Genomic DNA, 23,592 nt, shown 5'->3' with positions numbered 1-23,592 from the left:
ACTGTGGGAGACCATGTCAAAAGCTTTGCTAAAGTCAAGGAACAACACGTCCACTGCTTTCCCCTCATCCACAGAGCCAGTTATCTCGTCATAGAAGGCAATTAGATTAGTCAGGCATGACTTGCCCTTGGTGAATCCATGCTGACTGTTCCTGATCACTTTCCTCTCCTCTAAGTGCTTCAGAATTGATTCCTTGAGGCCCTGCTCCATGATTTTTCCAGGGACTGAGGTGAGGCTGACTGGCCTGTAGTTCCCAGGATCCTCCTCCTTCCCTTTTTTAAAGATGGGCACTATATTAGCCTTTTTCCAATCATCCGGGACTTCCCCCGATCACCATGAGTTTTCAAAGATAACGGCCAATGGCTCTGCAATCACATCCGCCAACTCCTTTAGCACTCTTGGATGCAGCGCATCCAGCCCCATGGGCTTGTGCTCGTCCAGCTTTTCTAAATAGTCCTGATCCACTTCTTTCTCCACAGAGGGCTAGTCACCTCCTCCCCATGCTGTGCTGCCCAGTGCAGTAGTCTGGGAGCTGACCTTGTTCGTGAAGACAGAGGCAAAAAAAGCATTGAGTACATTAGCTTTTTCCACATCCTCTGTCACTAGATTGCCTCCCTCATTCAGTAAGGGGCCCACGCTTCCCTTGACTTTCTTCTTGTTGCTAACATACCTGAAGAAACCCTTCTTGTTACTCTTAACATCCCTTGCTAGCTGCACCTCCAAGTGTGATTTGGCCTTCTTGATTTCACTCCTGCATGCCTGAGCAATATTTTTATACTCTTCCTTGGTCATCTGTCCAATCTTCCACTCCTTCTAAGCTTCTTTTTTGTGTTTAAGATCAGCAAGGATTTCACTGTGAAGCCAAGCTGGTCGCCTGCCATATTGACTATTCTTTCTACACATCGGGATGGTTTGTCCCTGTAACCTCAATAAGGATTCTTTAAAATACAGCCAGCTCTCCTGGACTCCTTTCCCCCTCATGTTATCCTCCCAGGGGATCCTGCCCATCAGTTCCCTGAGGGAGTCAAAGTCTACTTTTCTGAAGTCCACGGTCCGTATTGTGCTGCTTTCCTTTCTTCCTTGTGTCAGGATCCTGAACTCTACCATCTCATGGTCACTGCCTCCCAGGTTCCCATCCACTTTTGCTTCCCCTACTAATTCTTCCCGGTTTGTGAGCAGCAGGTCAAGAAAAGCTCCCCCCCAGTTGGCTCCTCTAGCACTTGCACCAGGATATTGTCCCCTAACGCTTTCCAAAAACTTCCTGGATTGTCTATGCACTGCTGTACTGCTCTCCCAGCAGATATCAGGAAAATTAAAGTCACCCATGAGAACCAGGGCATGCGATCTAGTAGCTTCCGCGAGCTGCCGGAAGAAAGCCTCATCCACCTCATCCCCCTGGTCAGGTGGTCTATAGCAGTCTCAGAGAATGCTCCATCAGCAGCAAGTTCATCCTGTTCTCCCTAAGCTTTCAAGATCTGCTTTTAAAACTTGAACAGACCTTACATTTGGAGGGCACATGAGTCACCCCAAGGCAGCAGAGGCAGTTTTAATGTCCATTGCTTCAGGGCAAAGAGCTGTGCCAGGTCAGGCATGGTTTGAAGCCTGGGGTTTTTGGTATAACCTGTACCTGAGGTCATGGTTTGAAGCTAGAAAAAACAAAGGCTCAGATCGGGCAAACAAAGAAGGAAAAGGGGGAAAGCCCCCAAAGCACAAAGATTGTGTTAAAAAAACCCCAGGAAAAATAAAAGGAACAGAAAAATAAATATTAAGAAACAAAATGGTGCGGGGAGGGTAGCAAGCTGTGTGCCAGTAACCTAGAGCTGCACCTGAGGATTCCTGCCTTCTCTCCAGTGCTCAGACAGTCATAGCTTTTATATTAGTGTCCAGATGTGGGGAAATAGTAGCTAGGACTACAGCAGCATTGACACATTGTCTGGATTAACCACAGCATAGGGATAGAGCTCCCAGGTCTACAGTGCATACAGCACTTCCTCTCCCCACCTCTGCCCCCCAATGCTGGAATACTTGGGGAGCTCCCCACTATAATATCTGATCTTCCTCTTGGAAAATGCAGCTGTTCTGCTATATTACAATGCAGTGCCAAGCTGCATCCACCACAGACACAACTATTGCAATGCTGCTCAGGAGCCCCCCTCCCCTTCCCCTGCATGGTGTAAGAAAGACAGTTGCACCAGCACTATCTATGCAGAAAACTGGATATGAGAAAATAAGACACTGCTCTTCCCCACAATCATTACACACATATGGCAACATGTCCCCCCACCGAGCCCTGGCAAATAGAGCTCACAGATAGTGCCCCATGCCTCCGACCCAGTGACTTTAATAATCCTATTACTCCAGGTCTATTCTACTTGGGAAATACGCACTCCTCCTTTTATTAGAGCATAAGCTTTCTTCACATCTGAAGAAGTGAGCTGTAGCTCACGAAAGCTTATGCTCTAATAAATTGGTTAGTCTCTAAGGTGCCACAAGTCCTCCTTTTCTTTTTGCGAATACAGACTAACACGGCTGTTACTCTGAAACTCCTCCTTTTAACAACCATAATGAGAGAACCGTTTCCACATCCATAGTGCTTGGCAGAGGGTCCCAACACACTTTATGGGCATAAACTGAGATGTGGTCACCTTCACAGGGATAGGACCGAAATAGCACGTGGCAGTGGGGGAGGGAAAATGTTGGACAAAAACTTTTCAGAAAGTGCCATGGGACCTTTACTGTCCATGCAGGGCTGATCAGGCCTTGCTATTTAAGGTCTAGCGTGTTTCACACACAGCAGGCTGCATGGAACTTGATTTATCCAAATCAGGAAGACAGGCTGAGCTAGCCCTGCAGGGATTTGTGGCTTTAGGGAATCCGTTTATTCCAGACCTGATGATTAGACCCTAAAACCAATTCATGCCTTAGTTAAGCAAGAGCACAGATAGGCTAAGTATAAAATGGCCCAAGGGACACACAGTCAATGGCAGAGCTGGAGTCTTAACTTCTAATTTCCTTGCTAGACTACTAGACTCCAGTCACTCCCTAAGTAGCGAAGCATTTCTAACACAACTATCAGCATGGTCTCTATAGCTCATGATCAGTTCAACTTGCTGCTCTGCAGTTGTCTCTGGGAGGAAGTTTGGGGTTTTTCTACCTACAAGGATGGAGCAGAAAGTCATGGTCACACCTATGTGAACAGATGAAAAGCAGCCTCTGCCCTGTCACCAGGCAGCATCTCACACAGCCTGGGTGTGAGTTTTACACTTTCTCCAATGAAGTCTCTTGGGAACAGCTAACCCTGCCTTCCCATCCACTCTCAGTAGACCCTGAAGCTCTCTCCCACCACCATTCGCATATAAGCCTCTCTGCTGCTGGTGACCAAGAAAGCAACAGCTTCCCATAATCTACTGCCCTTGGAGGGTTTAGTAAACTAACAGACAACACCAGTCCATTTTATTAAAAGTTTTATAAGGATCCTCAAATCTACTCCTGAACATATGGCTCCCACCATTCCAAGATGCACGGAGAGAAAGACATCTTCTGCAGAACTCCAACTTATAGACACACTAATCAAAGCCCCATCCCTTCCACTGGAGTCACAAGCTTATCTGATCTCTAACAACAGGCTAGAAGAAGGGGGAAGTGTCAGGGGAAGAACCACAGGAGGTGAGCAAGAAGCCTTTTCTCCAACCTGCCTCAATCCAGCCACATTAGACACAGAAAAGCGGAAACAGGGGCAGAAAGTCAGGGACAAGGAGCTTTAAAGAAACAGGTGGTTCCTACAGCAGAGAGTGGAGTTTGGGGAAATCACTTCTGAACACAGACTCCAACAAGCTTTCAATGCTCCTTGGCTTTTTAACAAAAAAAGAAAGTCTCATGTAGAAATCCTGGGATTGTATAAACCCTGACAGCTGGGTTTACAGATCATTTGGAGACTCAGAATTACATGCCTGGCTCTTTACTAAAAGCTCCCCAGTATGTAATCAGTGCTGTACTTGGGAGGGGGTGGGCAAATCCCGCTCTTAAAACAATCTGTTCCCTGGTTCTAAACATTCAAGGACTAGCCTGCAGTCCCCTGCCTCCCTATTCCCTGGGATTTGGATTATCATTCATGGTGTCTCCCTCCATGCTCTAGCCCCAGCCCTTTGTGTGACTTCCTCCACTCCAGGAAATTCAAAGATAAATCACCACCTTACAGAACCCTGATTTCTGGCTCCAATGCAATCCAACACCAAGAAAGATAAAAGTGGTGGGGAGTGGAGAAGGGGTAACAAAATATAGCTAGTGCCAACACTTTAGTTGTGATGATCACATTTCCTCACTTTAATTTCCAAGAACACTGGAAAAGGAGCATAGAATCATAGAATATCAGGGTTGGAAGGGACCCCAGAAGGTCATCTAGTCCAACCCCCTGCTCGAAGCAGGACCAATTCCCAGTTAAATCATCCCAGCCAGGGCTTTGTCAAGCCTGACCTTAAAAACCTCTAAGGAAGGAGATTCTACCACCTCCCTAGGTAACGCATTCCAGTGTTTCACCACCCTCATAGTGAAAAAGTTTTTCCTAATATCCAATCTAAACCTCCCCTACTGCAACTTAAGACAACAACAATCCAGACCTCCCCCAAAACATTAATGGGACACATTCCCTTTACCCCACGGTCCTGCTCATGTGGACACAAGTGTGTTTTTTGTACAACCCAGAGGCACTAAGATTCCAGCTCTCACAGCCAGGAATACAATACAGATCTTACTTTCACTTTGTTTAGAGGGGTATCATCAAATTGAAATCAAGTCAGCTAAAAAAAAAAAAAAAAAAAAAAGCCACTCAAGTTTTTTCAGGTCCCATACCTGCTCTCACAGCCACAAAATAAACAAACCTGAAAGAGAAAAAAAAAATACCCTATGATTCTATGATAGCAAAGTGAAGGTCGCAAACAGCACTGTGTGGCAACCACTTATGAACCCAGTTTATAACGGCACTGTGATATACCATTGCTTCCCCCCAAACACAGAACAGTAGCCCAAAATAAACATTGGAATTTCCCAATATCTGATCCACAAAGCAAGGAAAACAAAGTCAATGGGGAGGTGTGTCACATTCAGGATTTGACTATTCCCAGGAGTGATGTATGCATGTCACATCAATGCATCATTTTAGGGACAGAGACCATTAAAGTGTACCACTGTGTTTAGAGGAAAATGTTTATGGGCCAAAGAAGTACAACTCTACTTCAACAAAGTTTTAAGCCACTAAACCAGAGCTGAATTTAGTACTATGTCTTTAGCAGCTCTCTGTTGTGATATGAATAGCACTGATGGCTGGGAGGGCAACTAACTTTCTATTTTCATTCATTTGGGATGACCATGTGCAACTAGCACATGAAAATAAGTGCAATTAATTCCCCTCAAGCACACATTCACGACATGTATGTGTATATATAATACACAGGGGAATATTTAGCTAGTATTTCATGCTATATGTAGCTTTTTTTCAAGTCAGTTTCAGCTGCACAGCTGTCCAGGTCTCAAGGAAAAATGCCAACACATCAGAGGGGAAATAAATTTCACCCCCCAGTGCAAACAAGACCAATTATTTTCAAACAAAGTGGCCTAAGAAAACATCCTTTTAAAAAGTCACATGCAAATACATACATCACAGATATGTAGGTACTGGTACACGAGTGAATGCACACACACACACCTGCACACAGAGATGCCATCAAGACACAACTCTGGCTAGTTTATAGCCAGGTGGGAGGAGACTTGTACCATCTGCCACGCTCCAGCGCCCAAAGCTAATTCTGGTACCACATTCTAACCTCCCAAAATAGCGGGGAGGAGGAGTTATAATTAAAGTCTAACGGCGCAAGGACCAGCCCGCGATACAGAGGCGAGCCCTGGCCTCCCTGTTGGCTGGCACGGAGCGCCGGGCTCCTTTCTCGCCGTGCGCCCAGCGCAGGCTGGGTACTACACAAGGCGAAAGCCCCACCGACTGCGGACGCGAGCTAGGGACCCAGCAAGTGCTGCCGTGAGCCCCTAGTCCCGGCCCTCCTGGCTACGTCCCTCGTCACGCTAAGCACCCAGGGCGGAGAGGGTCCGAGGGACCATGGCCGGGCCAGACACCCCAGCCCGTGCGCTCCGCTTACATGTATCCTCCAGTCCAGCCTATTTCGTCCCGTCACCAGCGCCCCCTTCTCCCGCGGCAGCCAGACTGGGGCTCGCAGCAGTAGGAAGCAGCCGAGCCTGCTGGGCCCCTCGGCTCCCTGTGCTCAGGGCCGGGGCGGGGGGTCCAGTCCCCCAGCCATATCCCTGGGCAGCCCGCCGGGCCGGGGGAGAAGGAGACTGCTCATGCACCCTACCCGAGCTGCGCCGCCAGACCCTGCTCGGTACCCGGGTAGGGGCACTAACCATGAGCGCGGGACCGGACTGGAAGTACGCGCTACGAGCCGAGCTCCGCGCCGCTGCCGAGCGTCCCGGTGCCCGCCCCGGAGTGGAAGGGTCTATTCAGGGGGCGGCTCCTCCCCGCAGACAGAGCGGCTGCGGCTCCAATGGAGGGGAGCGCACCGCCCCCGGCAGGGGAGGGGACAGCGAGGAGAGCTGGAGGGGGGAAGAGGATAAAGGGGGTGGGGGGCGCCAGAACAGGGAGGGGAAGGAGACACTGGAGCGGATTTGGCCGGGCGAGGGGCCGGGCCAGGGCAGAGAAGGGGGCTGCAGGAGGAAGCTGCGCTTAAGGTAGTTTACAGCTTCTCTCTGTTTCTCAGTATGGATGTAGCAGGCACTGCCCCTGTCCCCTAGCAGAACGGGAAAATGCCTGCCTGCTTCTATCTTCCCGTCCATCCACTGTATCCCACCTACCACGCCCATGCCTGCTGTCTGTCTCCCTTATCCCAGCCTGGCGGTGCCTGGATTTGTGCCCTGGGTAGGCCCTGTTCTCAGAGATCCACTCTATGCCCACCCCTGGTGTCCCAAACGGACATAACTCTCATCCCCCCTCTTCTATTGTCCCTTCTGGCCTTTCCTTCTCCCTCTATCTCTGCCTCCTTCTTTCCATTTATGCTATGGGGAGCAAAGGTTGCTGTAGCCTCAAAGTGTGCCCACCACGCAAGTAGTGCAGAGTGCAACAAGCTAAGCCACTACGACTCCTCGCAGGTCCCAGCACTGGGCCTCCACTCAGAACAGCCCGTGTAGGCTCCTATGGTGGCCCACACTTTCTATTTCAAAGGGAACACGCTGAAGATAAAAATAATACAGGCCCAGATCCTGCAATCCGGTCCACACTGGCAGCCCCACAGGGCTCTGCACACACGCATCAGACTGAAGGGTTGGGGACCCCTGCTCTAACAAATGTTCAGCCATTCAGAACTTCAGAGCAACACCAGGACACAACCCAGTGCTTCCCATTCCCAAAGCATGAACCCCTGCCACCCAAGCCAGAAAAATCCTGTTTTATACATTAGCCCTACAGGGCATTTGGCATGTAGCAGAGCAGTTCTGATTGCAGCCAGTAGAGGGCAGTCATGCCATTTACTACAATGTATATATAGTATCCGGGGGTAGCCCTGTTAGTCTGTATCCACAAAAACAACAAAGTCCGGTTAGTTTTTAAGGTGCCACTGGACTCCTTGTTGTTACAATGTATATAGTTACTCCTGGGGACATTCTACACCAAAAAATTCTGCGCACAATATTTTAAAATTCTGCAAATTTTATTTGTCAAAACAACACCACCTAATCACACTAGTTTCAATTATTCTGGTAATTTTTTTTAAAATACCTGTCAGCAAGTATGTCTGTAACAATACAGAGACACACACAAACATTCCCCCAGGAGTAAAATTTAAGAAACCCCCATTCCCACTCCCAGAGCCCAGCCAGGGCGCCAGACACCCACAACTCCTCCCCCCAAGTCCAGCCACAGTGCCCACCCAGCCTGGATACCTGCACCCCACTCCACCTCGAGCCCAGTAGCAGGGCCCCCCTGGCCCAGATACTCACACCCCCTCCACAGCCCAGCCGCAGGCCCCCCTTGCCCAGATACCTACATTCCCTCCCCTGAGAGCCCAGCCACAGGACCCCCCCTTGCCCAGAAACCCACACTCCCCCCCCCAGCCCAGATACCCACCCCCCCTCCCCCGAGATCCAGAGGGAGAAACAGCCTGATGCGCAGTCCCAGGCTTGCATGGAGTTTCCTGCACGCAGCCCTCTCCTTCCCTCAGGGCATGATGGCAACTGCAGCTGCCAGGAACCTTCTAGCTCCCTCCCCCTCTCCTGGGCAGTGTCTTCTTCTATATGCAAACTGGGCTTTGCCAGGTCCAAAGGCCCCTAATGGTGGGCAGCAGCACTGCAGCCCATTTCTGTGGGGGAAAGGAAATTCTGCGCACACGTTAATTTCTGCAAAATTCTGCATTGCACAGTGGTACAAAATTCCCCCAGGAGTAATATAGTTAATGTCTCTTGCTTGAAGCTCATAAAGCAGTGAATTCTGAAAAGTTTACTTCCTACTGCTTCTGCAGATAGTTGTTTTACATCCTGCACTTTATGCCCAGATTGGACAATAAAATTAGCATGGTCAGTTCAGCCTTGGCTTGCAGTGAATTCCAGTGATCTACTGCAGTTGGGGGAAGGGTTCACAGCACCACCTGGAGCAGATGGAAACCCATTAGGATTCCAAGTGAAAAAACATTTAAAACTTAGCACAAAAGCAGCATCTCTGTTTGCATATGAAACCTCACAATGAGGGCATGGGGCTGAGTACTGTAACTCCCTAGAAAGTGAGGAAGCTCAACACCTCACAGGATCAGCAAGACCATTTCTGCGGAAAAGGACCTAGGGGTGACAGTGGACGAGAAGCTGGATATGAGTCAGCAGTGTGCCCTTGTTGCCAACAAGGCCAATGGCATTTTGGGATGTATAAGTAGGGGCATAGCGAGCAGATCGAGGGACATGATCGTTCCCCTCTATTCGACATTGGTGAGGCCTCATCTGGAGTACTGTGTCCAGTTTTGGGCCCCACACTACAAGAAGGATGTGGATAAATTGGAGAGAGTCCAGCGAAGGGCAACAAAAATTATTAGGGGACTGGAACACATGAGTTATGAGGAGAGGCTGAGGGAGCTGGGATTGTTTAGCCTGCAGAAGAGAAGAATGAGGGGGGATTTGATAGCTGCTTTCAACTACCTGAAAGGGGGTTCCAAAGAGGATGGCTCTAGACTGTTCTCAATGGTAGCAGATGACAGAACGAGGAGTAATGGTCTCAAGTTGCAGTGGGGGAGGTTTAGGTTGGATATTAGGAAAAACTTTTTCACTAAGAGGGTGGTAAAACACTGGAATGCGTTACCTAGGGAGGTGGTAGAATCTCCTTCCTTAGAGGTTTTTATGGTCAGGCTTGACAAAGCCCTGGCTGGGATGATTTAACTGGGAATTGGTCCTGCTTCGAGCAGGGGGTTGGACTAGATGACCTTCAGGGGTCCCTTCCAACCCTGATATTCTATGATTCTATGAATGGAACAGTAGTGCTCAGAATTCTGTGGCTGAGTCCCATTTCCAACCATTGCATCTCTCCCCCATCCCCAGCAATATGGTGGTGTCTGCGTCTCATTGTCATGACCATTCAGCAGGGGCTTTTCCTTAGTTTGATTTTTTCTGATTCATTCTTTATTGGCAATTTACTCCCTGAATAGCCTGACCCAGACCTAAACTCTCCTGAGTCACCTTGCTATAAGGTGACACCTAAAAGCAGCATGAAACAGGCCCCTACCCTGCAGGGTACTAGCACCCAGGCAGGGACCATAGGTGCCAGCATACCAAGGAGATCAGCACAGGTTATGAGCCTATCGTTCTGAATCCACAAGACAGCTTTGAAAAACAATTTTGCAAACAGGCTGAAGAGCCATGGTTGAATGCTGCTAGAGAGGTTTAATCTCAAGTGCAGCTCTGTGGAGCAGAGGGTAGCCTCAGAACGGAAAATCAGACTCTAGGGGGTTTGTACAACCACGTTACCATATATAATACACAGCTCTACCAAAGTAGATCGTAGAAAAGACACTCCTCCCATACATACAATACAATTCTGGTAAATAAATTACAAAATGGGATAGTTTGTGTATATAGCTGCTCTAGTCTGAGAACCTATCCTCTTTACAGAGGGAAGGGAAATATTAACAGTCCTATTTTACAAATGCAGAAACTGACGCACAGAGTGCCAAATTCATCCCTCATGTAACTCCATAGTTTTAAAAGGAGTTATACTAGAGACAAAATTGGCTCAAAGTTTAAATAATTTAACTCACTCACTCTATGAGCTACAGTGACAGTGTTGGGAATAGAACCCAGGAGCCCTCACTCCATCCGAGCCCACTGCTCTAATTGCTAGTTTAATTAGGTTAGCATAAAAAGCATCCAGAAATACAAGATCCTACTTTGCCTTGGAGCGCAGCTCACACGTTGCAAAGCGCATTCAAGCAAGGTTATGGATGAGATTTAACTTGATGCACTGATGGAGCATCAATCACTGGGAGTAATGTCATTTTTGGAAGCAGTTTAACTTTGTGCCAGTGTAGACAGGGAAAACATTGTGCTCAGGATCCATAGTGGCAGGAATAAATAGTGCGGCCATTTTCTCCCTCTTTCCCCACAGAACTGGAAAGCACTATTGATCAGCAATGTTTTATTGGCAGGAGGGGAGTATGTGTGTGTGTGAACCTGCTAAGAAGAATTCCAATGTTACCAAATATTTCCCAGAGTTAGAGGCAATCTACGCTACACTAGAAGTCTGGTGGTGACAGTGGTGAAAATTTCCGTGTGACTCAGTAATGGAGAAAAATATCTACATTATTTTCCATTAAAATCCCTGTTAACACCCCAGGGAAGGCTTCCAGACTGTAAAAGAAAAATTAAAAAATGTTTTTGTTTTTTTTTAAGAGTATGATCAGAAAATGTGATTCAACTGGAAAACTAAAGCAACTGTGGAAAATATGACACCATCTTTGCACAAAGATATTGACTGTGGTAGTGTGAAAAGCATTACTGAAGGACAGGGTAGGAAAATAAGCCCCTTTGTCCTTGTGAAACCTGGAAGTGTTCTGAGGTGTTTTTTTCTTGTTGTTCAGGGCCTGTGCTCACCCACGGCTGCTAAATCAACATAGCACTGCTGTCCCCCCCAACCCCCACCAAGAGTGAAGTCAGCTCCTGGGATGTCCATGGGAAATTCCCATTTTGTAACCAAACAGAAGCCAGTATAAATTCGTCACAGAAACATGCTCCTCAGTAAGGCAGCTACAACCTAGAAGGTGTAAGATGTAATGCTCCAGCATGTGTGGTCCAAAGTCTGTGTTCTGTTACAGCAACAAAACTCCAGTGAAGTCAGTGGAGTGACTCCAGATTGAGGAAGAGAGAACATGCACACACGTGTGTGTGTGTGTGTACACGTACATTGTATGGCGCTGCCAGGGCTGAATACAATAAAACACTTTAACCATGTTTCTAAGATAAGCATAGAGTATGGGCTGGTTGGTCTTCAGTCCCTGTGTCTTCGCCTAATTAGTTTTTGCTTTCTAACAGGCCTAAGTGATGGGCCTCAGATGCTCCAGCGTTAGAGTTGCTTATAGCGTGTAATTTTCTATTCTAATGTGAGTTTTCACACATCTGGTTCAAAGTTTCCAGAGTAATGTGGAAAATATACATAATTATCAGAGGAAATGGCTGAATTCTGATCAGGAATTCTGAACAGCTTAGCTTCCATGCTGATGACCCTGCTAGCATTACTGTTGCTACATCCAGAAAATGCATTGTAATTTCCATCACAAGAGTACAGGTATAGCAGGGGGCAACGCCCCTCACAGCACAACTTGGGCAACCTGACGGGGAGGAGAATGAAAAGAATATCTTAAATGCTGTACAAAATAAGACAGCACGGAATGAGCCAGGACAGTAGATCCTTGGCCAGCAACACTGGTACACAGCACAGGGGCAGGGGATGCTTGTTAGAGCAGCATAGATAAAACAGTTTCTGCTGTCCTTGTAGACAAACTTGCTCCAAAGGAGACCCATTTCCCAGGCATGGTGCAGGAGAACCTCACACAGAAACCCCATGGGCTCACGATAGGCATGGTCTCATTCCTGTTCAGCAGCCAGATTCTGATCTCTGTCACACCAAGATCAATTTAGAACAGCTAATGAGTCTGACTTCAGGGGAGTGTCTCCAGATTTACACTAATATGAGACAGCTGAATCAAGTCTTTGGGGGGTGAAGACATAGAAGGGTGCTGGGTCCAAATCTGGGATGTCCCAGAATAACAGAGTGCAGGATTGACTCCTCTGTCTTGATTACATTGAGTACTTACAAAGGGTTTTCCAGCCAATGGCTCTCAAAGCCATTTATCATCCCCATTTTACAGATAGGCAAACAGTGAGGTTAAGTGACTCGTCTGAGGTTGCACAGCAAATCCGTGACAGAGCCAGGAATAGACTTCTAGTCTGATATCTTGTGCACTAGGTCACAGTGCCTCCCAGGGCTGAATAATTCACGCAAATGCTCCTAACTGCCTGATATGGCAAGAAGTGCAGCAGGCAGAGAGGGGGAAAGAGTGAAAACAGAAAAGAAGGGCACAATGAAGTCCCCAGCCTCCCCCAGTTCCCCTTTTCCCATGGAAATGGCGTTAAATACCTCCTGTGACAGGAGCTGGAGGGAGGATCTGGCACCCAAGGAAGCTTGTTATTGCCAGTTTCATCAAATAGAGCAGACTGCAAGTGGCAGCAGGATTTGCTGGGATGGTGTCCACCTCCAGCATCCTGAGTTCCCCCACCCCGAGGGCCCAGCCTGCCCTTATTTCTCCACTGGTTGGATCCATCCAGATACAAAGCTGATGTCAAAAGCAAAATGATGAGCGATATTACCTCTCACCACGATAGATGGCTTCCAGGGCAACACACTCATGAGAATGTTCTGAACAAGGCCAGATCCATCACCTGCCTCACCTGTCTCCGTTCAAGAGCTTCTCCCTTCAGAAATCTCCCCAAGTGTGAAGGTTCTGGAAAGGTAACGTATCGGAGGCCAACAGCCTACCAGCCAGCCTTACACAGGAGCATCTGGGAGAGGCTGCCAGGCACTGCCAGGAGTGGGGAAGGAGGAGTTGCAGGAAGCGGCAGTGGGATTTAGGGGGAAGGGTCAGGTCTGGAGAAATTCTCCTCCAACACGCTCGAAGGTCTGTACCAGAGTCTGTGTCTACTGCGCTATCATTAACTGAATTGCTCCCTTCCCCTGGATACCATGTTGCAAAATGACAACACCTTAATAACAGCCCACGGTGCCTCTGCACAGATCATGTTTTGGGCTTCACTTACAGCAATCAGCACATACTGGGATCAGGTCCCAGCTCTGCTATGAGATACAACCCAAAGAAATGCAGCTCCAATGCTAACAATGGGCATAGGTGGGAGTCACACATGCGTGTGTCCACATGTGTCTGTCTGCATCTGTCTAGACTGCCTGTGGGCCAGTGCACTGTGGTATGTGTGTTTATTGTGCTATCTGCCCATGGGCAGAGAGTGTGAGGATGCATTGGGCCTCGGGATCTCACTCTCTACACGTTGCATGAACTTCCCAGACAGGCACAGAGAAGGAGTAGTGGGGTCTGGGAACAAGTCTGTTTATAATGATTGTAGTGGGAGGAAGCCTCAATTTAGAGAGAGTAAATTAGGGACAAATCTGATTCAGCCTGCCTCTATCTCTGGGATTTCATTAGCAAGGCAAAGGAACTTTCACTGACCGTGCTCCCTGGGAGCAGTCAGGCTATGTTCAGATGCTCTGCATAAGTCAGATTCCTGCAAATAAAAACTTCAGGAACCAGCATAGTGAGGAGTGGATCTGCGTGCAGAGTGCTGCCAATGACTACTAAGACATGCAAGAGGGAAAACCCTGAGATAGGTTACAGTATTGATTCTCAAACTTTTGTATTGGTGACCCCTTTCACACAGCAAGTCTCTGAGTGCGACCTCCCTTATAAATTAAAAACACATTTTTTATATTTAACACTATTATAAATGCTGGAGGTGAAGCAGGGTTTGGGGTGGGGGGTCACGAGCTGTGAGTCTCCAAAGGGATCACGACCCCCAGTTTGAGAACCCCTGGGTTAGACAAGACACAGTGCAGGCTTCCCTCACCCAGCTCTGCTAATGTTCCTCTATCCCAACTCACAGCTCCCTGCTATTCCTCTTCTGGGCTCCCTCCCTCATCACCTCTGGACAGTGCCTCTCAATTCCAATCTACAGCCCCACTGCTATCCCAGCCCTGGGATTCCCCCCACCCCCAGCTCTGCCAATGCCCTTCTATCCCAACCCACAGGTGCACTGTTATCTCAGCCATGGGCTCCCCACCTCACACAGTTCTGCCGGTGCCCCTCAGTCCTGATTTATTATACGCCCTACCATTCCTATCCTAAAATAGAATCATAAGCCTGTCCAGTGTTCAGAGTCCATAATCTAGTCCAGTCCCCTGCACTCATGGCAGGGGTAAGTATTATCTAGACCATTCCTGACATGTGTTCGTCTAACCTGCTCTTAAAAATCTCCAATGATGGAGATTCCACAACCTCCCTAGGCAATTTATTCCAGTGCTTAACCACTCTGACAGTTAGGAAGTTTTTCCTAATGTCCAACCTAAACATCCCTGGCTGCAATTTAAGACCATTGCTTCTTGTCCTATCCTCAGAGGTTAAGAAGAACAATTCTTCTCCCTCCTCCTTGTAACAACCTTTTATGTACCTGAAAACTGTTATGTCCCCTCTCAGTCTCCTCTTTTCCAGACTAAACAAACCCAATTTTTTCAATCTTCCCTCATAGGTCATGTTTTCTAGACCGTTAATCATTTTTGTTGCTCTTCTCTGGACTTTCTCCAATTTGTCCACATCTTTCCCCAAATGTGGTGCCCAGAACTGGCCACAATGCCCCAGCTGAGATCTAATCAGCATGGAGTAGAGCGGAAGAATTACTTCTCCTGTTTTACTTACAACACTCCTGCTAATACATCCCAGAATGATGATCACTTTTTTTTGCAACAGTGTTACAGTGTTGACTCATATTTAGCTTATGGTCCACTACGATCCCCAGATCCCTTTTCGCCATACTCCTTCCTAGGCAGTCATTTCCTATTTTGTATGTGTTCAGCTGATTGTTCCTTCCTAAATGGAGTACTTTGCATTTGTCCTTATTGAATTTCATCCTATTTACTTCAGATCATTTCTCCAGTTTGTCCAGTTCATTTTGAATCTTAATCCTATCCTCCAAAGCACGTGCATGGGTGATTGTAATGAATTACACTTGTCCTATGGCAGAAATATCAATTAGGAACCAAACAGGTCACCAAACCTGTAAAAAATGCAAGTGTACTAAGAAACATTTAAGCAAAAAACAAGCACAAAAATTCCCTGTGGCCCCCATCTCTCCCCCCCCCCCCCGCAGCTCTATGCAGCTGCTTTATCATAAATAGAAACATTGTAACTGTTACAAGCTGTAACTATGCTGACTCCTATGGTAACACCAGGGCCAGTGCTGTAAAAGATGTCATTCAGCCATGAAGTATTAAGGCTGACTGTGTCATTTACAGCTAAATTGGGGGTTTATTTATGAGGCATAGCATGAGCTAAATCTCCAACAGGGCAGCCTGTACAGAAAGGCAGAGTCCCCTGCAAATATTTTAGGGCCTACTATCGCCCATAGGAAATCTGAGTGTGTAAGGATTACCATTTCATCCCAGTTTGAGCTCAGCAATAGCCAGCCCTCAGTACCTTTAAAGCCTGGTGCAGATATCAACTGGCTCAGCCTCCCTTCCCCTATGAGGCTGGGAGCTGGTATCTCCATTTCACAGACACAAATCAGGGTACAGAGAGGGCAAGCCAAGAGCACCAATAGCAGAGCCAGGAACAAAAGAACCCAGGAGTCCTTACTCCCACTCCCCTGCTCCTTCCACTGAACAAAGAGGTCATGTGAAACTGTGGGCTTGCACAGCCAGTGCCTTGGGGCATCTCTGATAACTAACAGTAGCATTTCTGCCAGGGTCTCAAAGCACTTTACAAAGCAGGGCCAATGTCGTTGCACCCTTTTCTAAGTGGGGTAACTGAGGCACAGAGAGGGCCCAAGACAGTGAGTCAGCAACAGAGTCAGGTGTAGAACCCAGGATTCCTGGTTCCCCATTCCCTGTGACAACTACTAGAAAAAGTAACATACAATCTGCTTTGCACCCTGTATTGTGCTACAAATCAAGGTAAATGGGTACAAAGCACCACGTCAGCGAGATGGGAGCCTGTGGTGTTTCCATCTGGGACAACAGGCCCAACTGGGGGCACAGACCTTGCTCCTTCCCTGATGGATACACACAGCAGACGGTTTAACAAAGGAGCTTACATCACAGACAGTGTTGCTAGCTGGGTGAGGATTATGTTCCCAGTTGTACTGAGAGGAAGAGGAGGAGCCTGACAGGATGCTGGCCAGCTGTGCCATGCGTCACAGTGCCAGCCCACGCTGGAGCACACGGGGAGTAGGTACACTACAGCTAAGCAAACCCTGCTAGCAGAGAGGTGTGTTGCCCCACACGCTGCCTCACAAAACACCTTACTGGAGACACAGGTCTGAGGTGGTTGTCAACTCAGACCATCCCTCACACTAGGCCGGGGCAGCAGCTCCACCTCACAGCCCAGTGGCCATTGGCATTATCAGACAGGAACAGAACTGTGGTCTGTCTAGTCCAGTATCCCTGTCTCCAGCAGCATGTTGAGCTGAGCCAAGGTCTCACACCCCACACGCAGCTCAGCACAACTGGCCAGGCATCTGATAGGATGTTTAAGCCTCCTCTGAAGCACTGGACACTGCATGAGGATCCAGGACCCCCGGCCATATGGTCTGATCTAGTGTGGCAGGCAGAAGAATCAGGGCTAGCTCAGATTTGTCCTGGCAAATGCTGCGCTCCTCTTTTAAGAGCATTTGGGAGAAAGAAGGTCTGGCTCTGAGCTATCCCATAACACTTATGGTGCCTGCAACTCCAGAGGCCACACTGCATCATCCCTCTAGGCTGGGATTTTCTCCAGGTGGAGCAAGGCTCATGCCTCTTTGTTCCTCTTCACAGTCTTCAGAGCCCCCTCCCGGAGCACAGCCACCAGCTGGCCATAACAGTTACAAACCTGCAGCTCATTGCTATGGCAACTCAAGCTCTAGAGAGATGTCATTGCAGCACATTACCCTGGCAATTAAAGTTCTAGAATGACCCCAACAAGAAGGCCTGTTAATATTGAGGATCCCCCCCCCCACCAAATTCTGTAAAGGGCCAAGCAGAGAGACAGGGACCCTGCCTCAAAGAGCTTTAAGTCTAAGCCAGGCAAATCTCAGCCATGGGACAAATGGAAAGGGCAGGGAAATGAGGGAGCCTGGTTATGGCAAATGAAACCAACAGGAAGTACATCAGAGAGGGAGTGACTCAGGCACACTGAGATTTTTAAGGATAGATGGGGAAGGGGACAGCCTGGGAAATGGCCCAGGAAAGCTGAACCCTAGAAGCTGAAATAATTACATGAAAAGGAGGCATCTGGATTAAAAAGCCTTGTTTGTTTGTCAGCTGGTTGGTTATTTTAAAACAATCAGCTTTAAATTCCCCTCTTTCTGCCTCAAACAAGCCCAACCATTATTAGAGGCTCTAATAAATTCCTGGCAGCTGATCCCGCCTCTGCTTTCTGCAGCTGTCAGAAGATGGCTCAGGATGCACCTTTGATATTTGACAGTGTAAACTCTCCATCAGAGAGGGGGAGCTGGATTCTGTGTTTTGTGCCAGAGACCTTAATACCAGATTACCCAGCAAAGCGCATGGCAGCTCCCCTAAAGCAGCATGCTTCTCCATGGGCTAGCAAGAAACTGGGGCACAGGTTAGCAGAGAGCCATTTCCAGTGCAATTGATGAACTGGTGCAAAGAAGTTCAGCAAGCATCTCTTTTTAAGAGCCATGCATGACAGCATTGTGTGGCAATGGGCCAATAGGGCTAGTCCATGCCAGGCTTCCAGCTACTAGGGATTCTAGCCCAAACCTGCTCCTAGTAGACAAACTGAGGATGCAGGATGGGTCACACCTGTCCCCATCTACCCCTCATCTTAGTCCCAAATTTGCCTTCCCCCCAAGACAGTCTAGCACTCTCTCCTCTTTACAGCCCTCCTTTAGACACCAGAAAGGCTGACCTCTCAAACGATGATAGCCCCCTGCATGAGCCTGTAGCAGGGTTTGAACCCAAGGATCTTCAGCACCCTGACCACATAAACTAAAGGAGTAATCCCATTAGCTGGTAGCAGTAATAGGCTGTTACCCTTTAGTGCAACTGCCAATAGAAGGGGACACAACACAAGCTTGACCAGTGAGTCACACTGAGGTTCTAGAAAGGATTATTATTGCTAAAGAAATTCCCATCATCAGAGCTGCCTGTGCTGTCCTTGCCCTCTTTGTCCTCCATGGAGCTCTGGAAGGCTGAGAGGATGTGGCGGCAGGCTGGGAGTCTTGCATTTCCACAATGGCCAACCTTCCTTGCTCTGGATCTGCACACACCCATGCTAGCAAGGCAAAAGGGACCAGAAACTTCTTCAGAAATACAACAAGCCTGGACAATTCCAATTAACACTGGCAAGAAGGGCCTGTAGCATCGTCCCCCTGGAAAGAGCACATGTGCCCAGGGGAAGAGACAATCAGATGTTAAGGAGAACTGGCCCTCATCAAGGTAACAGGGAGTATGTCTACACAGCAAAGAAAAACCCGCAGCTGGCCCATGCCAGTCGACTCAGGGTCGCAAGGCTTGGGGCTTTTTCATTGGTGGGTAGACTTTCGGGCTCAGACCCTCTCACCTCACAGGGTCCTAGAGCCCAGGCTCCAGCCCGAGCCCAGAAGTCTACACAGCAAGGAAACAGCCCCACAGTCCAAACCCAGTGAGCTCAAGTCAGCTGGCATGGGCCAGTCGTGGATTTTTATTTGCTATGTAGACATAACCAGGGAGGCAAACGCAGATCCCTACAGCTGAGTCAGAGCACTCAATGGCTAAAATATAAAGGAGACTCCAAACCTACAGCAATTGTTGGGGGCACCTTCAGGAAGGAGGATGGGGAATCTCTGTTCAGCCAGGACTCAAATGAAGCTGTGCAGTCAGAACATGCCACCTGCACACTAACCAAGCCAGGTTCTGTTCCTGGTGGGACATCCCCACTAACCCAGCACCCCAACAGGATAGTTACTGGAACTGGGCTTCACCTAATTAGCAGTCACCACTGGCTCTGGACCTGCACCCGCACCCAGGGCTGGGGTTTTAGTTCCACTGAAAGCAGTGACTCGCTGAAAACACAAGCCAAGTTCACCCTGAAGCCGATCCCAGCTCAACAAAGCTTCCGTAAAACGGTGAGGCTGGGCTAAGTTGCACTGGGCTCAACTCTCTCAAGCCTAGTTACCCTCACCTGCTCTCAGGAGAACTATGATTCACCCAGCTCCAAGGCAAAGATGTACCCTAGCTGCAGAGCGGAAGCTGGCTCCAAACATATCCAAAGTCAGAGGAAGTCAGGACCCACCTTACAAAGCTAGGAAAGTCAGAACCTGACCCAAACATCACCAATCTTTGGGGACTGAGGGGCCCAGGCCTGGAGCTAGCTGAGCGGTCAGGAGTGTCCTCTTATGCATTGCCCCCACCACAGCCAGTATTGATGCCCAAGGGTAGGCACCTTACCTTGTGTCAGGCGAGTGGGCTGCTTAACCTGCAGGCCATCAATGGCACAGACATTCCCGCAGGGGTGCAGGGTGAGGGTCCCACACACATTCTCGATGTAGCAGTGCTCAGAGGCCAACCCAGTCCCCTGAAGAACAATGTCCTTAGCAGCCGAGCCGATCATGGTCCTCCCTGCAAGGAGAAACATCTGCTTAATGCTCCTTGGGTCATAACAAGGAGATCCAGTGCTTGGGAAGGGAGGCCAAAGCAGGTCAAGCACCCTCATTTACAGAGGCTGAGAGGTGACCACTCACCCTGTATTATTGGTGATAAAACCCCACTTGGTGTGCACCCCACCCTGCGTGGAAACCATGTGATAGGAAGGTGGGGGCTGGGCAGGAAGCATCCTCTGTAGTTTTTGCTAAGAGGAGCTCCTGAACTGGAAAGTGGGGAGGGGGGACACGTAACCAGCACTTCAATTGTGTGGAATAACGGGACTGCAGCCAGGGCTGAGGGCAGCTCCTGTCCTGATGCTGCAGAGCAAGTGCAGGCCTGGACATCAAGCCACCAAGTTTTAGACACTGGTGGGTCCCCTAGAGAGACTGAAACAGCCTCTCCCCGCTCCTGTAACCATCACCATCACCTGTAACCATCACCAGCACACAAACACAAACAAACCACGAACAGCCACTGATTCCCACACACACCACCTCAGAAAATGGAGGTACAAGCCCCTCATATAGGGGCATGACATAGGATCCAGAAGTCCTGTGCTCATTCCTCTAGGCCAGGCTGACTCTTAAAGCTCCAAAGGCAAGGCAGTCTGCACCCACAGGGCTGTGTGGTAGTGCTGATTTGTCCCTCCTGCCCCAGCACTCTGCAGCGCTTGGAGGAACAGGGCTGCTTCGTACTTCAGAGGAGAGGGGAGTCCTTCCACGGAGAAGATCTGGACAGCGTTGCAGGGCCCAGCACAGCGCTGCTCTCTCCTTGGCTGCAGAGATTAGCACTGGGCTCCTGTCTGTGGCCCAGACTGCAAAGGCCAGGCCAGAGAGTTGGGACCTTGCAGGTCCTCAGGTCAGAGCCTATGCTCCTTGGGGCTTTTATCAGGGCTGCTATTGATCACGCTGTTTCCTGGGCAGCACTGGCTCCCTGACAGGAATTCACCCTACAGGGTCTCAGCATATTAGCTGCTGGAAAGAAATGGGGCCACTTGGGGACAGACAACAGAGAGCTAAATGTAGGTGGTCAGAGACACCCAAAGAGCGACCCACACATCCCAGTCTTGTCCCTTGTAGGAACATGAACTCAAGCAGAGATGCAGCAGAAGAGGCAGGAGGAGGCTAGCGATAAAGAATCCTGTTTCATACTAACCACTGTGCCCGCAGGTTCCTCCTCCTGCTCCTATCTCCTTCCCTCTCTCTGATCAGACAGGCAAATTCCCATGGCCCCTCCACCTCTTCTTCCTCCCACCCCACTGCAACCCCAATCTCCAGCTGCCTCCTTGGGCAGGCAACTCCCACTCTCCTTTGATCCAGTTATCTCTAGCAGCTTCCTCTGTTGACTCTGTGCCACAAGCTCTTGGCTAAGCCCTCCCCCACCCCCCTTGGCTCCCTCCCATTTCACACTCTCAGGCCCCCGCTGACTAACATTAGACTGTGAGTTGTGTGCTCAAATAAATTGGTTAGTCTCTAAGGTGCCACAAGTACTCCTTTTCTTTTTGTCCAAAAGAAAGGCTCACTAAGTAACAAATGCATGGCCCAAGAAGAAGCTCGGCTCTGCTCCCCTTTCCTGTCTGAGGTGCAGGGGGCTCGGTAGGGTCTGTGGTTTGGGCTGGCGTGTGGGCATGTCACACATGCACAGGCGAATCCTTCCCAGTGAGATCTTGGATGTCTCCACAGGGAGCAGATCTGGCAGCTCCCTGCTTCTCAGGCCAAGGATGCAGACAGGTTGCTAACGGCAATGTCTCCAGGGAGAGCTTGGCTCTTGCTTCTCTCCGGTTTTTAATCTGATGCTGCACTGTGGCCTCAATAACAATTATTGGACACAGATGCATGCCTAAGGCCTCGCTTCCTAACACCAACTGCTGGAGAAGGGCTGACATTTGGAGGGGTTGAGCCATGAAGGAGCTGGAGTCTCTGATCCTAAACTGAGAGGCAGGGGGCAAGTGGCTCAGGGATGGGGAGGCACAGCTCGGTTCTGATCATCATGTGCTTGTCCCTGTAGCAGGGCCATTCACAGGGGCTGCCAGGTAGGGGTGTTATTGGGGATTGAAACTTTTCAGGAGCTAGCCACCCACTGTCTGGAGGGGAGGAACAGATGCCCTATGTGCCTTTCCCGCCCTCCATTCTTGGGAGCCACGGCTGGATCTGAAACACAATTGCCAACCCATCTTTAACTGGGATGTTGGTTCCATCTGGCTCTGGGCTGCTGAGCTCACATAAACCAGGAACATCGGTGCGATGTTAACCCAAGTCCCTGCAAGACGAGAGGGTGTGGCAGCACCAGCTCCCACCGATGGGGCTACAGAAGGGTGGGACTTAGTGCCTGCCCCAGGGGCTAAGGGTAGCCCAGCCAGATCCAGACTGTGCCTCCCCACCCCAATTTTCAGTGGGACTAACCCAGGTTCCGGATCCCACATTCAGTTTCTAGATGTGGCTACTTTAATGGGGCTCTCTCAGCACCCTGCAGGAAGTTACAGCCACACAAAGCGGATCACAGCAAAGCCCACACACCTGGAGGGGAAGGGTGGGAGGGGGCAAGGGCATGGGTGGCAGCAGCAGTCAGGCCAACACTGACAGTAGTCAGCAAGAGCAGAGGGAATCCCACAGGTCAAACACTGCCGTCAGTCTGTGCCTCGACTGTGGCAGAAGGCAAGTGCAGTGCAGCAGCATCTTGCGTGCCAGGCCATCAACTGCCCTGTCTTTTACTGTGCCCCTCTCATCTGGGCTCCAAAAGCACCATGTAATCTTCCACTAACTATACCCTACAATCCATGCAGGCAGAAGGTCCATATCAGATACTGGGGTGGGGCAGGAATATTAGCTCCATTTAGCAACAGGGATGGAGGGGGGCAGGCTAAGATTCTCAGAAGTGGTCACTAATTTGGGGAGCCCAACTGGAGACCCCTACGGGATGACTTTCAGGGGTGCTGAGCACCCACAACTCTAGCTGACATGACTGGAAGCTTGCGTGTGCTCAGCTCCCCTGAAAGTCAGGCCCTATCGTTTCCAGTTGGACACCACCAAATTAATGACCACTTCTTAGAATCAGGCCCAAGGTTCCTAAAATGGGCCATTCAAAATTAATGGCTAGTTTGAAAATTGGGGTGTAGGAGACTTGCCCAAGGCCTCAGAGCGAGTCTATAACACAGCTGGAAATGGAACCCCTAGGCCTCCTGTTCTACCCATTACAAACACACCCTCTCCACAGTCTGGTTTTCCCATGGTGTGATGGTTGGTCTCCACCCAGTGTAAGTTACACAGTGGGTGTCAGCCACAGGAGGGCAGGAAAAGTGACACCCCTTCCTCCAGGTAAGCTCCAAACCCCTATCAGCCTCGGCCCATCGTCACAGCACAAGCAAGGGGAACTTACCCTCTTCTAGGGGCAGGAGAGTGATGGCGGTGCTAAGCCTGCCACTGCCCAAGCTCACCAGATGTGGCTGATCGGTCTGGACCTTCAGCCCCTTGCCCATGTCTATTAGGTCCAGAGGGCTGTTCTGTAGGGAAGGATAAAGCAGAACCCCTGGTTAGAACGTGCTCATCCCTGAACTCAGGGGAGAGGTCACTGGCCTGAGCCCTTCCTAGATGCGAACAGAGAAGTTTTCCAACTGGCAGGCAATGCAGTGAGTTTGGTGAGTCACAGTCAATTCCTGGTTTCAGAGT

At 49.4% G+C, this 23,592-nt stretch overlaps 1 protein-coding gene across 26 annotated transcripts in view; it reads right to left on the bottom strand.

Moving 5' to 3' along the window:
• Positions 1-23,592, bottom strand: part of PHLDB1 (pleckstrin homology like domain family B member 1) — a 123,189-nt gene that overhangs the window by 83,986 nt on the left and 15,611 nt on the right. For 22 of the 26 annotated variants that reach the window (XR_012155891.1, XM_073320557.1, XM_073320556.1 and 19 more), the window contains 2 exons: positions 23,303-23,426; positions 19,733-19,903 (listed from right to left, as the gene is read on the bottom strand). Coding sequence is in view for 23 of the 26 variants with exons in the window: in XM_073320557.1 (XP_073176658.1) it covers positions 19,733-19,903; positions 23,303-23,426 (295 nt within the window). In the remaining 3 variants the exon portion in view is untranslated. The other 4 variants (XM_073320573.1, XM_073320576.1, XM_073320574.1 and 1 more) reach the window with 4 other exon arrangements.

The sequence above is a fragment of the Lepidochelys kempii genome, chromosome 22, assembly GCF_965140265.1.
Source record: "Lepidochelys kempii isolate rLepKem1 chromosome 22, rLepKem1.hap2, whole genome shotgun sequence".
Taxonomy (NCBI): Eukaryota; Metazoa; Chordata; order Testudines; family Cheloniidae; genus Lepidochelys; species Lepidochelys kempii.
Note: the sequence above shows the minus strand (reverse complement) of the source record. Positions and strands in the feature narration are given on the sequence as shown.